Raw genomic sequence first — 15,741 nt, forward strand, 5'->3', positions numbered from 1 at the left:
ACAAATCCTGGGCCGCCATTTTTCCATTTAAGAAAGGAAAATGATGGCCAAGGACGTGTTTTGATAATTAATACCCGTTAAGAATATTTTCAGCATTAAAAAATATTCTTAACTTGTCTTTGATGAATATTAATTATCAAAACATGTCATGACCCGTCATTTTCCCAAAGAGAGAGAGAATTGGCAGAACATGATTCGTGAAACCTGACCCGAAACAGTTGAGTAACAAGGCTTTGTTGAGTCGATGTGGCCCCGTGGTACGATGGGAAATGGTAATGGGCCTTATGTGGTCCGCATATTTCCCATTTTGTAGCATGGTTTATAACTTCAGGAAATTCCAGGCGGGTCTCAATTTTTGTTGGGGCTTCCATGCAGACCTTTTTACATCCCGTGCAACTTCTTTTCTAAAGATGATTTTACTATTTTTTCCTTTTGCATAATTCTTGAGGTGTGAATTTAGCCACAGTACACCTTTTTGCAGAATTCACACTCGCACGAATTCACGCGGATGAGATGAGGGTATTTCTAAGAATTCACACCAAGGTTGCGGATGAGACGGGGGTATTTCGACAGTTTACTTAAAACGGAGCTTATGCGTGATGGGCTTGACATGTGGTGGACTTGGACGGGGAGATAGTGACAAAATAGGACCGGCTTGGAAGAAGCCCGATTGGGATTGGGTGACTTTTCTGGTCCAGCCCTGTAATAATGGAAAAGTTCAAGAATCCCCTTCAGCACGATCCATTTGAAAAAGCCCAAACACAAAGGTAGTCCAATAAAGGTCTGGCGGTCTTTTAGCCCCCAAAAGGTGCATAAAAAACTCTAAAATAGAACACACGACACTCATCACTTGATCACACCACGTGACTAATTTATTTTATTTTATTTTTGTTAACACAAGGTGTCTGAGACTAATTTGCGTGCACTTCAAATTAATCTCTGCGGTCCTTTTCAGAACTGTTTCACAAACTCACACATGAGGTGAGGTGGCCTTAAAAGTTGCTGACAATGAGAATCGAATTTGAGACTTTAAGAATGAATAAACCCCAAAGTTTCAGGCTAAAACCACTTGACCTTGGGATTCTATGCGACTCTTTATACGCATGTGTGTATAAGTGTTTGTGATACTAAGAAAATAGGTGCACAATACATTGGGTCATTAGCACTTCTCCAATGACCTACTTTTAAATTTGGCACGGAGTTTCTCTCCAATGGCCACCCAAAAGGTTTGCTAAATTTACAGTTTGTATATTTGGATACAAATTTGGGACAAGTTTCTATACAAATCGGTCAAACCACAACCCACATAATATGCAAAGAATAATCAAGGAAAGAACGCAAACAAAAAGGACAAAAATAGTTTACGCGATTTTCCAATTCCGTACATCAATACATCTATGACTTTTAATTATTGCCGAATTAAGAAAGAGTGTAAAGATTTACAAAAAAAAATAAAAAAAAGTTTAAAGACTATGTTAGCTGAGTATAACATTGAAATTCATATATCGATGGAATTGCCAAACAAAAATTAACGCCGCTTTTTGAAGTTAACAAACATGATATTTGTTTTGGGCTTTGTCCCAACTGATGTCTTTTATTTTCATCCAACCTTTGATTAGATTCCTCTTTCCTCTCTCCCAACTTGATGTACTCTTTGTCAAGTTTTCTTAATAAAATGTTACCGTTGGCGATAAATAAAAAAAACAAACAAATCGTAACAAGCCCAACATATAGTCAACAAGGTAGCAATTCAAAATCGAATAAGGGCCTCGCAAGCTCAACAAATTCTCGTAATGGGATTAGCTCCTCTCCCTATCCCAACATACTTTCATCTTTACGAGCTCATTTCGAGTACACAATTAAAACCCATCGCGTTTGTAAACATTCTATTTATTGGGTACTGATCACGCACACCTAAACAAAGTAGGAGTTGCATTTTGCACAAAAAGCCACCATCACAATATGTCGAAATGGAAATATGCGTGATCTTTTTCCTCTACATTGTTATGTAATCTTTCCCTCAACGAAATTCTATATTGAAAGTGATTTTTCATTCAGGGGTCCATGTGCCTTAAAAGAACTGTTTGTGTCCATATAGAATCAAATCAAATGGAATTGGATCCCTTGTTATTAGCATATCTGCTTTGTACTACCAGACTACCAGAAAAGCCATGATCACGAAGAGGAAAGATGTAGACATTTTGCCTGCGTTGCCTCCCTTGAAAGCCCCCTCTCTTTTACTACTACTGGTATATCCCCAAAACCAGGTGACGATAATTGTTTCATTCACGCGCCAATATTTTCCCCACAATGAATGCATTTGGAGTTGGGCTCCAGCCGAGCCGAGCCTAGCGGAACTTTGTCGCCAATATTAGTATATGCTTGACCTTGGTTCGTTTACAAAATAAGCCAAAAATTTGAGCTCTTAATGAGTCGAGCTTAGTTATTTACTTCATAAGTTTCTTTAATCTAGTTGAGCCTCCCTTAAAAGTCAAGCTTTTGTCGACTCGTTTACGAGCTCTTAACGAGTCGAGCTTAGTCATCTACTAAACAAATCTCTTTAATTGAGTTGAGCCTTCCTTAAAAGTCAAGCTTTTGTTGACTTGTTTATTAAGAGTCAAGCTTAGTCATTTACTAAATAAGTCTCTTTAATCGAGCCAAGCCTCTCTCAAAAGTCAACCTTTTGTTGACTCGTTTATGAGCTCTTAACGAGTCGAACTTAGACATTTACTAAAAAAGTCTCTTTAATCGAGCCAAGCCTCCCTTAAAAGTCAAGCTTTTGTCGACTCGTTTACTAAACGAGCTAAAAACTCGAGCTCGGCTCATTTACTAAACGAGCCGAGCCGAGCCGAATGTTAATGAGCCGAATTCGCGAGTTGCTCGACTTATTTACCGCCCTAATTTAGAGTAGAAAAAAAGAAAATCTCTTAAAAGGACCAAACCCTTTTCAGTGGCTCACCTTGGCAAAACATTTGGCACATCATGCTGCTGACATGATTTAATTTAATTAACACACTTTCACCAGTAGGAAAAGCATGTAATTTGAAAGTTACTTTATGAGAGGGTTGACTCATAATTGCCATAACTACAACTGTTCAGATGCTAATTTGGATATTTAATTTGAAAGGAACAGGTAAAAAAATAAATACTAAAAAAAAAATCAGTGAATGAAGCTGAATTATTACTGTCTCTTTCTTATTTTCTTAGGTTATAAAAATGAACAAGTACCGGTCCCATTAAGAGTTAGTATAGTAATTTTCTTTTCCTTAACAAGTGGGGCCGGGACCACATAAAACGACAGGAGAGATAAAGTTTTCCTTAACACAGCAATGTTGAATTTAGTGAATTTTCTTGAGGGAAATTATGAATAAAGTTTTGGTAAGATAATATACTATTTAATTTTTACGCTGTTAAGATAATAAAGTATCCATTGAAAATGTTTTCAGTGGGAAAAAAAGCAAAGCAAATATTTTATATATATATATATATATATATATATATATTATTTTATCTTCTTTTTCAACCAGAAAAGGATAGAGACAAGAGGCAATTTGCATTTTAATTGGAAGAAGTTATTTTGACTAATGAACTTTTTAGCTTGTCCATAATCCTTTATATGAGTGCATTTCCTAACTTATACATTAACTAATTGAAATGAACCGTAAATTTAGCTATATGAACGCTTTAACCGGCTGACAGCGACACTAGTAGTAGTATGTGTTTGTACTAAAGTAAAAATGTGCAGAAATAGAGAGGGGGAAACGTTGTCCGGTGAAAACGGAGAGAGAGTATTTTCAGATCAAGTACAACTGTGTTTGGAACTTGGGAAGGTGGGAGAAAAGAAAAATTAGAGCAATATGAGAGTAAAATTAGAAAATTAATTTTCACACTTTCCCTTTTTCCTTTTTATAACTACACTCATTTTTTTGCTAATTTTTTTTGACCTTTTAGCAAATGGGATAAAATGGTGGGTGAATATTCACCTGCTTAGAGATGAGTGAGAGACTCGAGAGCTTCTCCTCGAAACCAGAAGGTTATAGCATGAGCGGTGAGCCCCGCGCTTATTTCTAGTTACCAAATTCTTGTTCAAAACAATTTGGTACTATTACCAAGCAGAGCTGCAAATAAGCCAAATTGAATTGAGTTTTAGAATGTTCAGGTTCGTTCGTTAAGTTTGTAAATAATTTCGAGCCGAATATTTTCAGGTTCAGATTTGGTTCATTCATTTATTTAACGAGCCTAAAATTGAAGCTTAGGTTCACTTCATTTAGGCCCCGTTTCCATTAAAATTTTTGCACAACAACTTATTAATTTTTGTGAAGTTGTTCATACAAATTTTAGTTTAGTGAAAACAATTTGACTACAAAGTAATACAAGAAATAGTCCACAACTTTTGACTTAGAGGAAGTTAGTACACGAATCGAATTTGAAAGAGCTTTTACCGCATAAAATCTCGAACAGTTTCCGAACGGCTTGGTTGATTTGAAATCCAGTTACCATGCATATTGGAGTCAAGCACGCGCCTGCACTGCACGTGCCAAAAGCAATAAACTCTGTGATGCTTCTTCTTTTTTTTTTTTTTTAAGTAGTCGTCGTCGCCTACTTCTCTTTCTCTCTCTCTCTCTCTGACCTCTGTGCTGCCAACCAGAAGTGAAAGGGAGACAGACGCAGAGAGCGAGGGGCGAATCATGAGTCGTCTAGCACCATTATCAGAGGAACCCATAAACGAAGACGACGATCAGCAGTGCCATACCACCTCATCGAACGGGTCGAAGAAATCAGCTCAGAAAACATGGCGGAATTGGGTCAAGACCCACTTCTCTCTCCTCTTCAACAAGAAATCGGACGATCTCAGGATCCTCTTGAGCGTTCTGGGTTGCCCTCTCTCCCCTGTCTCTCTCCATCCCAAATTACAAACCAATGTCTCATCCCAAGTATGTCTAATTTCTTAATTCCCATATTCTCTGTTTGTGAAATAATAAATACAAAAATATTTTTGTCTCTAATTTTTCTCGACAAAAGTTAGTATTGTTAGACTAACACATTGTTAGACTAACACCTATTAAGAGTTGAAACTTCTGACCTCCTTATTCGTAACTTAACGTCTAATTAAGTGTACCCTGATGCCGCTGGCCCAAGACCTCTTGGCAATTTTTCTCAACTCATTCAGAGTTTGTTGAATTGGCAATTTTGGAAATTGGGTTTCTGGAAATTTTTTTTTCGAATTCTCGGAAATCATACCGGGTTTCGACATCGAAATGGCGAATTTTCTTGGTCATTTGGCCTGATTTTATTATTGAAATAATTGTCATGAAATTTTTGTACTATTTTTTAAACTTTTGTTCATTTTGTTTTATTTTAAAAATTATTTATACATCTCGACGAAAGTTTTCTGATGATTGATAATAAACTTAGCATAATTTACTAAAGACAAAAATAATTTGAAGTTGATAGAGTATTTTAGATTTTTTTCTGTCTAGTTTGAACTTTTTACGAGTTTGGTTTCCTCTGATCGAGATAAATAAATAATTTAACAAAATTTGACCCAAAACTAATAAAATTTATATTAAACCTAAATTACTGAAAAAAAAAGTTATTGACAAATTACATTTTGTAGGTGGGTTTGACCAAAGTTGTGTAAATGTGGTAGTACTTAAAATTTTCCAGCTAATTATGACATTACATGATGCAAAACCCTCTTACATGGACATATGATAATGTGGTAGCTTTAGAGATGGGGCATGAACTTTATTCTTTATACGATGATGGGATCTCTAGGCTACATCCTTTTTCTAGAGAGTAAAGTAGGAGCGCTGCGTTGTGCTTTGATTTTTGTCCAATAGTACGTGGAGCTGCTAAACGAACCAAACTACTTGAGTTCGTTTGTTAAAATTTCAAACCGAGTTTGAATAAGCTACTCTACTCGGCTTTGTTTGGATTATAATGTGCAAACAATTCAAGCTACTGAAAATCGACTCGTGTTTGGCTTGATTAAAGCTTGATTGAGGTACGGATTCATCTCATGAAGCTCGAACATGTTTTTAAAACAATTAGCAAAGAGGCACATGTACAAGTTCAGGTGTCTAGCTTTTATGTTCTCTCTGTTTTGGATCAGCCACTGGACCAGGCAGTGGGCCTCCTTGGAAAGACGAGTTACATTCCAGTACTATCTTTTATTCCCACTTTTGCTCCGACCCCCACTGTCCCACTCTCTACTACTATTCAACCCAGTTCAGTTTTTTCTGGTTTTCCTTCAGTGTCATTTATTGTTATCTGATGCAAAGTAGTAACTTGCACATACAGTAAAATTGTACACAAATAGTCCCAAGGAGTAGTCCAGTCGGTTGGTGGATTTCACACAATTTACCTGGATGGCTAGATTCGATTCTTGGGATCTGGTTGCAAGAAAATATTTTCTTGTAAATTCATTAGTCCCGGCATGAATGGCCTACTTAAATGGACCGGTGAGAAATTTAGTAGAGGTGTGTGTAAGCTCAAGAAATTCCCTAGTCTCGGCATGAATGACCTACTCAAATGGACCGGAGAGAATTACAGTAATAGAGGTGTGTGTAAGTTGAACTGTACACCCCCAACCCTCAAACAAAACAAAAAAAAATTCACAAAGTTACTAATACAGTAAGGGAAAATGTATATGTAGCACTCTTATGAGTATTGAAACCTTTTCCTTTATAATTTTCTAACTGTTGAATTTTACAATTTTGTGAGTTTTTTCGTGGCTTCATTTGTTAAAAATATTGCAGGTCTCATCATCCGCACAATACATAATCCAGCACTTCACGGCCGCAACGGGTTGCCGGAAACTAGACGGGACGGTGAAGAACACGTACGTTACGGGAAGAGTGACGATGGGCATGATCGATGATCAGCTTGGCTCGGCTGGCGGAGCCGCGACAGGGGTCCCGCAAAAGGGCTGCTTCGTCATGTGGCAAATGGTGCCTAACAAGTGGCTAATCGAGCTGGTTGTGGGTGGCCGCAAGGTTGTAGCCGGCAGTGATGGCAGCGTGGCTTGGCGCCACACCCCCTGGCTCGGTTCTCACACCGCCAAAGGCGGTGTTCGCCCTCTCCGGCGTGCCCTTCAGGTAACTACCACCGCCATTAACCACCCCTTTATAATTACCAACTACTCATTATCAAGAACTCGTCAAAGAAATTATCTGGTTACTGGTAAGTCAAGCCTAGCAGTAGTTACAAGTACTAGGGCCAACAGGTCGGTTTGTTCCGGGTTTTTGACAAATTAATCGAACCGAACCCGGAATTCAAAACCCACACCAAAACCTGATGAGTTTTTTTTCACCTAGACCGTAACCTTACCCGGCTGGCTGGAATCGGTTATGTTCGGTTTTTCCCTGAATCCGGTTGTATATGTACATGTATGCCTATATGCGAGGGCCAGGGCATTTATGTGAACATGTAATGTAAAAAATACAATTTGGAACCGAAATCCGCGGATTTTATCCACATTAAAAACCAAAACCAAACCCGCGATTAAAAAATGGGATAAAAGCCGCCCCAATAGGTGTGAATTGGTTTCGTTATTCATCGGTTCGGGTGAAATTGTCATCTAATGGCAGGCCGCATTAAGATTTAGACTCAACAAAATAATTGGTTGGCTTCCAAACAAACAAATACACCCATTTAAGTTATTTTGTTTGACGTTTGTGCAGGGACTGGATCCTGTGGCTGTATCAGATATGTTCTCCCTGGCACAATACATAGGCGAAAAACGAATCATGACCGTTGATTGCTTCGTGTTGAAATTGTCCGCTGATCAGACGGACCTAGTCGATCGAGGTGACAACACAGCTGAGACCATAAAACATGTCATGTTTGGCTACTTCAGCCAAAGAAGTGGACTGCTGGTGTACTTGGAGGACTCTTACTTGACCAGGATCCAGTGCCCCGGGGCGCATCCTATGTACTGGGAGACCACGATGTTCACGGAAATTGAGGACTACCGGACGGTGGACGGGGTGATGATTGCACACTCGGGACGGTCGAGTGCAGTCATCACCCGATTTGGGGATAACTTGAAGGGGGGCCCGGCGATCACGACGATGGAAGAAGCGTGGACGATCGATGACGTGGCGTTCAACGTGCGGGGACTCTCGGGGGATTGCTTCATTCCCCCTGGAGAGGTACAGAGAGATTATCCACAAGAATGAATGGATTGGAGATCAACCTTCACATGTGGCTGATTATAATGGTTGAATTTGTTTCTAAAGGGTGTTGATTGATTAATATTGATATGAATATTTTACTTTTACTAGATTACTTTGACTTTTTATTTTTAATTTTTTTTGAACTGGATTTCTTGACAACTAACACTTCATTTTTGTGTGTATATATTGGACAAGCAATTTGCTTGATGAGGAGTGATATTTGATGATTATTTTTTGCTTTATTATCTTTTGGGTATTCATAATTCCAAAAGTGTAATCCAGATTTACTTGATTGTACATTTGGTACTTCTTAGTCATTGATTGGGAATATTTTTGAATATTTGGAAAACAAAAGTTTTGTGTTTCATTGAAATCTGAACTTGAACTCCCAATTCTTGATGTTGAATCAATCAGTTTATCACAAGCCCTATTTCTCTTGTGCAGAAAGATTCGGTGGAAGGAGTTTCAATGACTAATACAAGTAGAGAGAGAAAAACTTTTTAACCGGCCTCCCGTAAATAAAGTTTACGGCGGGCAATTTCGACAGTCCAAAAATATTTTGGACGATCCAGATTAAAGACAAACTATTAATGGTAAGAAATAATCTATTACTGCTAATAGATTGTTTTAATCCAGATCGTCAAAAATACTTTTGGACGACTGAGATTGCGCGGAGCTGTGAATAAGTTTATCTCGTAGAAGAATATTTTTGGCCAAGGGAAAAAGAGTGTGTTCTGTTTGAGCTTGAAACCTGCATCTAGCTACAAATCAAAGGTCTCTCTATTTCCACCAACCCCACACCCTTTCTTCCTTCACATAATTTTGGCAAGATGATTAACCTGAAAACCAATAAACAAATACCCATGAGAGTCCAATTCCCTTCAACTTAGCTGTTTGTGTGCAAGTGTCAAGAGAGCCATTCTGTTACTCTCCTAACTTTCATCACTCAGGCCCTTAAAACCTCCCAACCCACCCCTCTTTCCCTTCTCACTCCTCTCCCTTTGCCTCTCTCTCTAAATCTAAACCCAACCCATATCTTATATTGCCTCTGTTTGTTTACTTGCCTTTTTTCTTTCTTTCATGTAGGAAGTGTTTAGATAGGGGTTCAGTTCACTACCCCAACAATCTTGATCACCTTCCCAAAAATAAACTCTCCTTTCATTTTTCCATTCTAATCTTTTCATGCCCTTTGGAAAGATGGGGGCCTTCTCAATTTCTTCCAAGTCCCTTATGCCCCTTCCCTACAAGCACCAAAGGTGGTGTTTGAAGGGGAACAAGAGGGTGGTGGTGCATTGCCAAAGCAGTGGCAATGTCGTAAAATCGGGCAGGGTATCGTCTGTTCTGACAGAGAGATCAAAATTGGTGAGTGATGATCATGGCAAGGGTGCTCTAATGGATGCTGGAACTCTGGTTCTATCCACAAATGGGAATGAAGTGAAGGACTTGGTGCCTTACGGTGGACCGGCAAAATCACTAGTGGAAATGGATGATGGAATTGGAATTGTCAAATATCTTAGGGGGAAGAGTTTTCTCATTACTGGTGCAACTGGGTTTTTGGCTAAAGGTACATTTTTTCATTTTATTTGACCTTCATGTCGAATGTATTTGACATATGTTTGAGTTTTTCTCAATCTAAATAACTTCAATGTTTTTGTTTACCCCCTTGAAATTTTGGCACCTCATTTTCTTTTCCATTTTAAAGTTGTTTGTGTTATCTCTTGGATTATTTTTTTCGAGTTTGTCTTCAGCATTTCTACGTCCACACTAGTTGGACACATATTTGCAAAATAATTATTTTCATGAGGTGTGGGTTCTACGGTCAAGCCCACCCTTAGTGTGACAGAATCTGTGTCCAATAATTTGTAAGAAGTTCCTTTATACTACTATATGGTATTTCATTTGATAATGACATAGTTAACTTGGTTGTCTTTGTTTAACGATTGCCCATCGATTTTTTTGCTACAAATATTCAGTTCTTATTGAGAAGATAATAAGGACAGTGCCTGATGTGGGCAAGATTTTTCTCTTGATCAAAGCAAAAAGCAAAGAAGCTGCAATGGAAAGATTGAAAACTGAAGTGAGTTTTGTTTGTAACTTCATTCCTTCAATAGTAAATTGTTTACCTTTTCTTGCTTATTCATTAGCAAATAACTTTGGATGTCTATGCTGCCTGGTTGTAGATCATAAATACCGAACTGTTCTGCTGTCTCCAACAAACCTATGGGAATGCCTATGAGGCTTTCATGTTGAGCAAGCTGGTTCCTGTTTTAGGAAATGTTTGTGAATCTAATCTTGGCTTAGAAGAAACTGCACTTGATGAAATTGCAAAAGACGTTGACATAATTGTAAATTCCGCGGCGAATACCACTTTTGATGAAAGGTTAAGGAGCAACTGTTTCCTTTTCAAAACGAACACTTCTTTGTATACTGCTTTGTCAAGAAATTGATTTGATTTTTTTCCCCAATGAAATTGCAGATATGATGTAGCTCTCGACATTAACACCGGAGGGCCAAGTCGTCTTATGAGCTTTGCAAAGAAGTGTGAGAAGCTAAAGCTCTTCTTGCAAATGTCTACAGGTAAATCCCTCCATATATCCAATAACCAAACACAGCCTCAAATATACGCTTGTGGAAGTTGTGGAGGGAAATAAAATGAAAGGGTAAAGAGGAAAAACTTAGGTTTGTTTGACAAACGTCATCTGTTCTTTGTGGGCTAGTTGTCAGCTACCTAGCACGCAACCTCCTCCTTTATCCAGACTTGGGACCAGCTGCGTAGAAAATATTACTCTAGGCATGATCACGCTGAGTTTGACAAATCTCTTTAATTTTCTTTTGCCTCTCTGCAATGTCCTTTCTGAGATTGCTTCACTCATTGGATACTACAGCTTATGTTAATGGACAAAGGCAAGGAAGAATAATGGAAAAGCCATTCTGCATAGGGGATAGCATCGCAAGGGAGAATCGAGCATTTGAAACCAGCGAAAGACCCTTACCTTTTTTGAGGGTTGAGGATGAACTGAAGTTGGTTTTGGATTCAAAGGAATCTTTAGATGGTAATGCAGTGGCTCAGAAAATGAAAGAATTGGGCTCGGAGAGGTGATAGTTTTCTCCCCCAACTTTTTTTTCTTTTCCCTACCATCATAAGGCGATGTTTGGTTGCAGTTTTGAGAATCTATCTTCTTCGATATATAATACTCCTGCAACCATAGAAAACTTGTTCAGTTTTAAATTTTTGGGAACATTTCCGAAGAGAACCCACTTTTTAGAAAGCAAGTAGAAAGTTTTCAATGTTCTCGACAACCATCTTGCTAGAAAATGAAGAAGATATGGAAGGGATGAGACATTATACAGAAAATAAAGACAGTTTGCTGAAAGTTGATCGTGAAAACTGCAACCAAACTAACTGATTTTTCCTACTTAAATTAATCTATTTTTAGTACAAAACAGAAACACAGCTTGTAATCCTGCACTTGATTATGGTGATGACATGGTTGATTGAATCAGGGCAAACATACACGGGTGGCAAGATACTTATGTGTTCACAAAGGCGATGGGAGAAATGTTGATTGATAGCATGAGAGGAGAAATACCGGTTGTCATAATCAGGCCTAGTGTTATTGAAAGCACTTACAGAGAACCTTTCCCTGGATGGATGGAAGGAAATAGGTATGAAATTTTCACATCAAAAAATTCGTCAATCAAACAAATTGCTATAACTTCTATTGTTTCTGTATATGCTTCCAAATAATCCTTTGTTTCTGGCTAGGATGATGGACCCTATAGTGTTGTACTACGGGAAAGGGCAGCTCACTGGCTTTCTGGTAGACCCAAATGGGGTCCTTGATGTAGTAAGTACTCCAGTAATCATCTTGTTCTCATTTTTGAAAGCAACAAACCTTTTGCTTTTTTCCGGTAAATTAGTCTTTTATACCAAGCTACAGAAGCAACACACTGGGTAACAACCCCGCACCAAAATGAGAAACAAAGAAAAGGCCTTAAAGCCTAACAACAAACAGCTAAGAAACAACCAAACCAAGGCCTTAATGTCGACTACTAGTTTTGTTACCTCTAGAAATCATGGGAGAAAAATTCCAAATACGGCGGCGTGCAGATATGCATATTGCAGCGAGTCTTGCTGATATTAGTCCAAGAGCTATCGCTGCCCGTTTGGTTTTTTCCGATTCTATATACACAAAGCCCCAAGGGCCAATTCATACTGAGTGCAACAAAGCATTTACCCTTCACATTTTGCAAACACCAATCTGATAATGCAGGCCAGTTAGGAGGGGCGGCATAGATTCTGAACCTTATCAAAACCTTGGCCCAGACAATCGTAGAGTGAGGTTAAAGCTTTTACTGGACTAAACACAGAAAGGAATTCCCATTTTTCCAAAGCCAACAAGTGCAAAGGATTCAAATAAACCACAAGTTTGTTTACAAAACACCTTCCACCTAGCCACACAATTACTGTGCAAGTAGGCAAAATCACAAGATGGAAGGCTGGAACCTAAGACCTTTTGATTTTGTCCGTGGGATTTATCTTCCGAGCTACACTTGGGATTTCGAATAATTACCAAAAAGTTTAAGATAGATTAATACTCCTTACATACCTGCCCGCAGTGGCAGAGTCACCTTCTGACTTAAAATTACAGGTTCCAGCAGATATGGTTGTGAATGCAACTCTGGCAGCAATAGCAAAGCATGGATCAGCTGGAAAACCGGAGAGTAATGTCTACCAAATCGCTTCATCAGTTGTGAACCCCTTGGTTTTCCAAGACCTTGCCTCTCTGCTCCACCAACACTTCAAATCAGCCCCGTGCGTGGATCCCAAGGGGAGGCCTGTCCGCGTTCCTACGATGAAACTATTTGGGTCGATGGAAGATTTCTCCTCTCACCTCTGGAGAGACGCGATTGAGAGAACCGGGTTGAATTCCACTGCCAGTAATGTTCCTAATGGGACGAAGTCCAAAAAACTGGAAAACATTTGCAGGAAAATAGTGGAGCAAGCCAAGTACTTGGCTAGTATTTATCAGCCATACACCTTTTATGGTGGGAGGTGAGATGATTATACAATCTTGCATTTCTTGTGTTTATTTGAAAAAGCAGTGTCACGGACACAAATGTCCAAACACAAATCTGGATACATGTGTCTGGAGTTGTCCAATCCAATGTACGTGGATCCCACGTAATGCACCCTAAGCATTTTTCTCAATATCCTAATTGTGTATGCCGGAAACGAATCTTGTTGGTGCTAGCTGCAACCATTATGGAGTTAGCATGTGCCCATCACCCTCAAACTGGCAAAAATTGATGTTTAGCCTATGATGTTCGAAATCTCTTTCGCTTTATTCCTCTAAAATTTCCTGCATACCCCAAAATATGTTTTTAGCACTCTTTTTACATCTTCAACATATACTTCACTTCCCCATTATCACATTTGCAAGTTACGCACTATATGCACATGTCCTAACCGGCCACCTCATTTAGCGCTCACCCCTTCACATTCCTATTCCATCAGTTGTCGCAACTTTCTTTTTCCCTATTCTCCTCCGGTCCTCCTACCTTTTGTGAATAACTCAGGGCATTCGGCTCAACTTATGCTCCTACCTAAATGTATCTTCATATGTAAACTTGCCATCGTTTTTGTGGCATTCAGGTTTGATAACAGCAATACAGAGAGACTGATGGAATGCATGTCTGAAGAAGAAAGGGAAGAGTTTGGATTTGATGTGGGGAACATAGATTGGAAAGATTACATCTCAAATGTCCACATTCCTGGTCTAAGAAGGCATGTTATGAAGGGGAGAGGGATGTGTAGCTAAATGCCCTGCGTCCTATTACGTGAGGATATATACATATATAACTTGTGAATTGCTGCAAGAATATGTAATAATAAAGAGTTGTGGCTTTTTCTTCTTCTTTTTCCCTATAGGTTGGGGGGGCAAAGGAAAAGCTTTGCCTTTTTCAAAATAGTGTAAACCAAGTATGAGAACTATCAGTGCTTTGTTCCAATAAGTACTTCTTGTAAATCCGACTATCTCAAGTTAATTTATATTTATAGCATCGAAGAAATCACAGAGGAGATGGAACAGCAGTGGAAACTATTTTGCTGAGTATAATTGATGACCTCCAGCCACCCAATAACTTCGTGTTTATATACTAGCGCAAGGCGACGTGCTCCGCATGAAACCACGTGCTCAATGCTATTGTTTATATTAAGGAACTTTGGTTAGATATAGAGAATTAAAAAATTGTTAAATATGGAGTTTGCAAAATAATTATATGTGTAGACTATAGGGTATACATTGTAGGGTGGAACTTTCAGAGAATGGCTGAATTTTTAAACCAAACATAAAAAGGGTTTACAAATTTCGTAGTTTAAAACTCATACATATATATCTCGAGTTATGGAAACGAAGGTTGAAAACGTCAAAAATAAAACCAAATGTTTTAAAAGATATGGACCGTATTAAGCAAATGTGAACCAATGGAAATAATTAACAAGCAAATGTAGCGAACAATTCAGTCAGTATATTTGTTAACAAAAACAAGCAACGGAGCAAATGTGAACCAATGGAAGGGTACGTACCGGTGATATGGCTGTAAACCCTGCACCCTAAACCCGCGTTGTGGTACCCATTCAGGCAAATTATCAAACATGTGATTCCCATATATATATTGGAAGTGGTTACCTGTTAATCACTAAACTAAGGGCTTGTTTGATAACCTAAATTCAGCACTTAATACTGAATCAATTAAGTAATAAGTGATTCAGTAGGTTTGATAACCACATTTCATATTACTTAACAAATTAAGTACCACTTAAAATATAGGCTAAAAAGTTGAAAAAAATTAAGTAGCTTTGAGTTACTTAATTCTGGTTGAATTTTTGTGTACTTATATTCAACCGTCATACCACCACCACAACCACTTCCACCAACACCTCCACCACTCCACCACCACCACCACTACCACCACATCCACCACTCCACCACCACCACCTCCACTACCACCACCACTCCCCCACCACATCACCACCACCACCACCACTCCCACCACCACCACCACCACCACATCACCACCACCAGCTCTACCACTCCACCACCACCACTACCATCACTACACCACCACCACCACCGCTCCTACCACCACCACCACCGCTCCACCACGCCACCACCATCACCACCCCCGCCACTCCCCCACCACTACCATCACTACACCACCACCACCACTCCACCACCACCACTTCCTCCACTACCACCACCACCACCACCACCACCACATCACCACCATCACCACCACTCCACCACAACCATCATGACACCACCACACACCACCGCTCCTACCACCACCTCCACCACTCCACCACCATCACCACCACCACCACTCCACCACCACTACCATCACTACACCACCACCACCATTCCACCACCACCACTACCAGCACTCCTACTACCTCCACCACTCTCCCACCACCACTCCACCACCATTACCAAAAGTATATTGTTACCGTTAGAAAAATTAAGATAGAATTGGAACAAAATTAATTCATTATTTTTTT

At 39.2% G+C, this 15,741-nt stretch overlaps 2 protein-coding genes across 2 annotated transcripts; both read left to right on the forward strand.

Moving 5' to 3' along the window:
• The first annotated feature begins 4,589 nt into the window (after positions 1 to 4,589).
• Positions 4,590 to 8,425, forward strand: LOC131322337 (uncharacterized). Its single transcript, XM_058353638.1, has 3 exons — positions 4,590 to 4,934; positions 6,762 to 7,100; positions 7,686 to 8,425. Exons 1-3 carry the CDS (start codon positions 4,689 to 4,691, stop codon positions 8,181 to 8,183), a joined length of 1,083 nt encoding a protein of 360 aa, XP_058209621.1. The 5' UTR covers positions 4,590 to 4,688; the 3' UTR covers positions 8,184 to 8,425.
• A 343-nt stretch (positions 8,426 to 8,768) lies between these two features.
• Positions 8,769 to 14,886, forward strand: LOC131323298 (fatty acyl-CoA reductase 2, chloroplastic). Its single transcript, XM_058355012.1, has 9 exons — positions 8,769 to 9,744; positions 10,154 to 10,257; positions 10,361 to 10,560; positions 10,657 to 10,757; positions 11,066 to 11,276; positions 11,685 to 11,846; positions 11,947 to 12,028; positions 12,833 to 13,236; positions 13,837 to 14,886. The coding sequence occupies exons 1-9, from the start codon at positions 9,363 to 9,365 to the stop codon at positions 14,000 to 14,002; spliced, it is 1,812 nt and encodes a 603-aa protein (XP_058210995.1). The 5' UTR covers positions 8,769 to 9,362; the 3' UTR covers positions 14,003 to 14,886.
• The last annotated feature ends 855 nt before the right edge of the window (positions 14,887 to 15,741 follow it).

Source organism: Rhododendron vialii, chromosome 4a, assembly GCF_030253575.1.
Source record: "Rhododendron vialii isolate Sample 1 chromosome 4a, ASM3025357v1".
Lineage (NCBI taxonomy): Eukaryota > Viridiplantae > Streptophyta > Magnoliopsida > Ericales > Ericaceae > Rhododendron > Rhododendron vialii.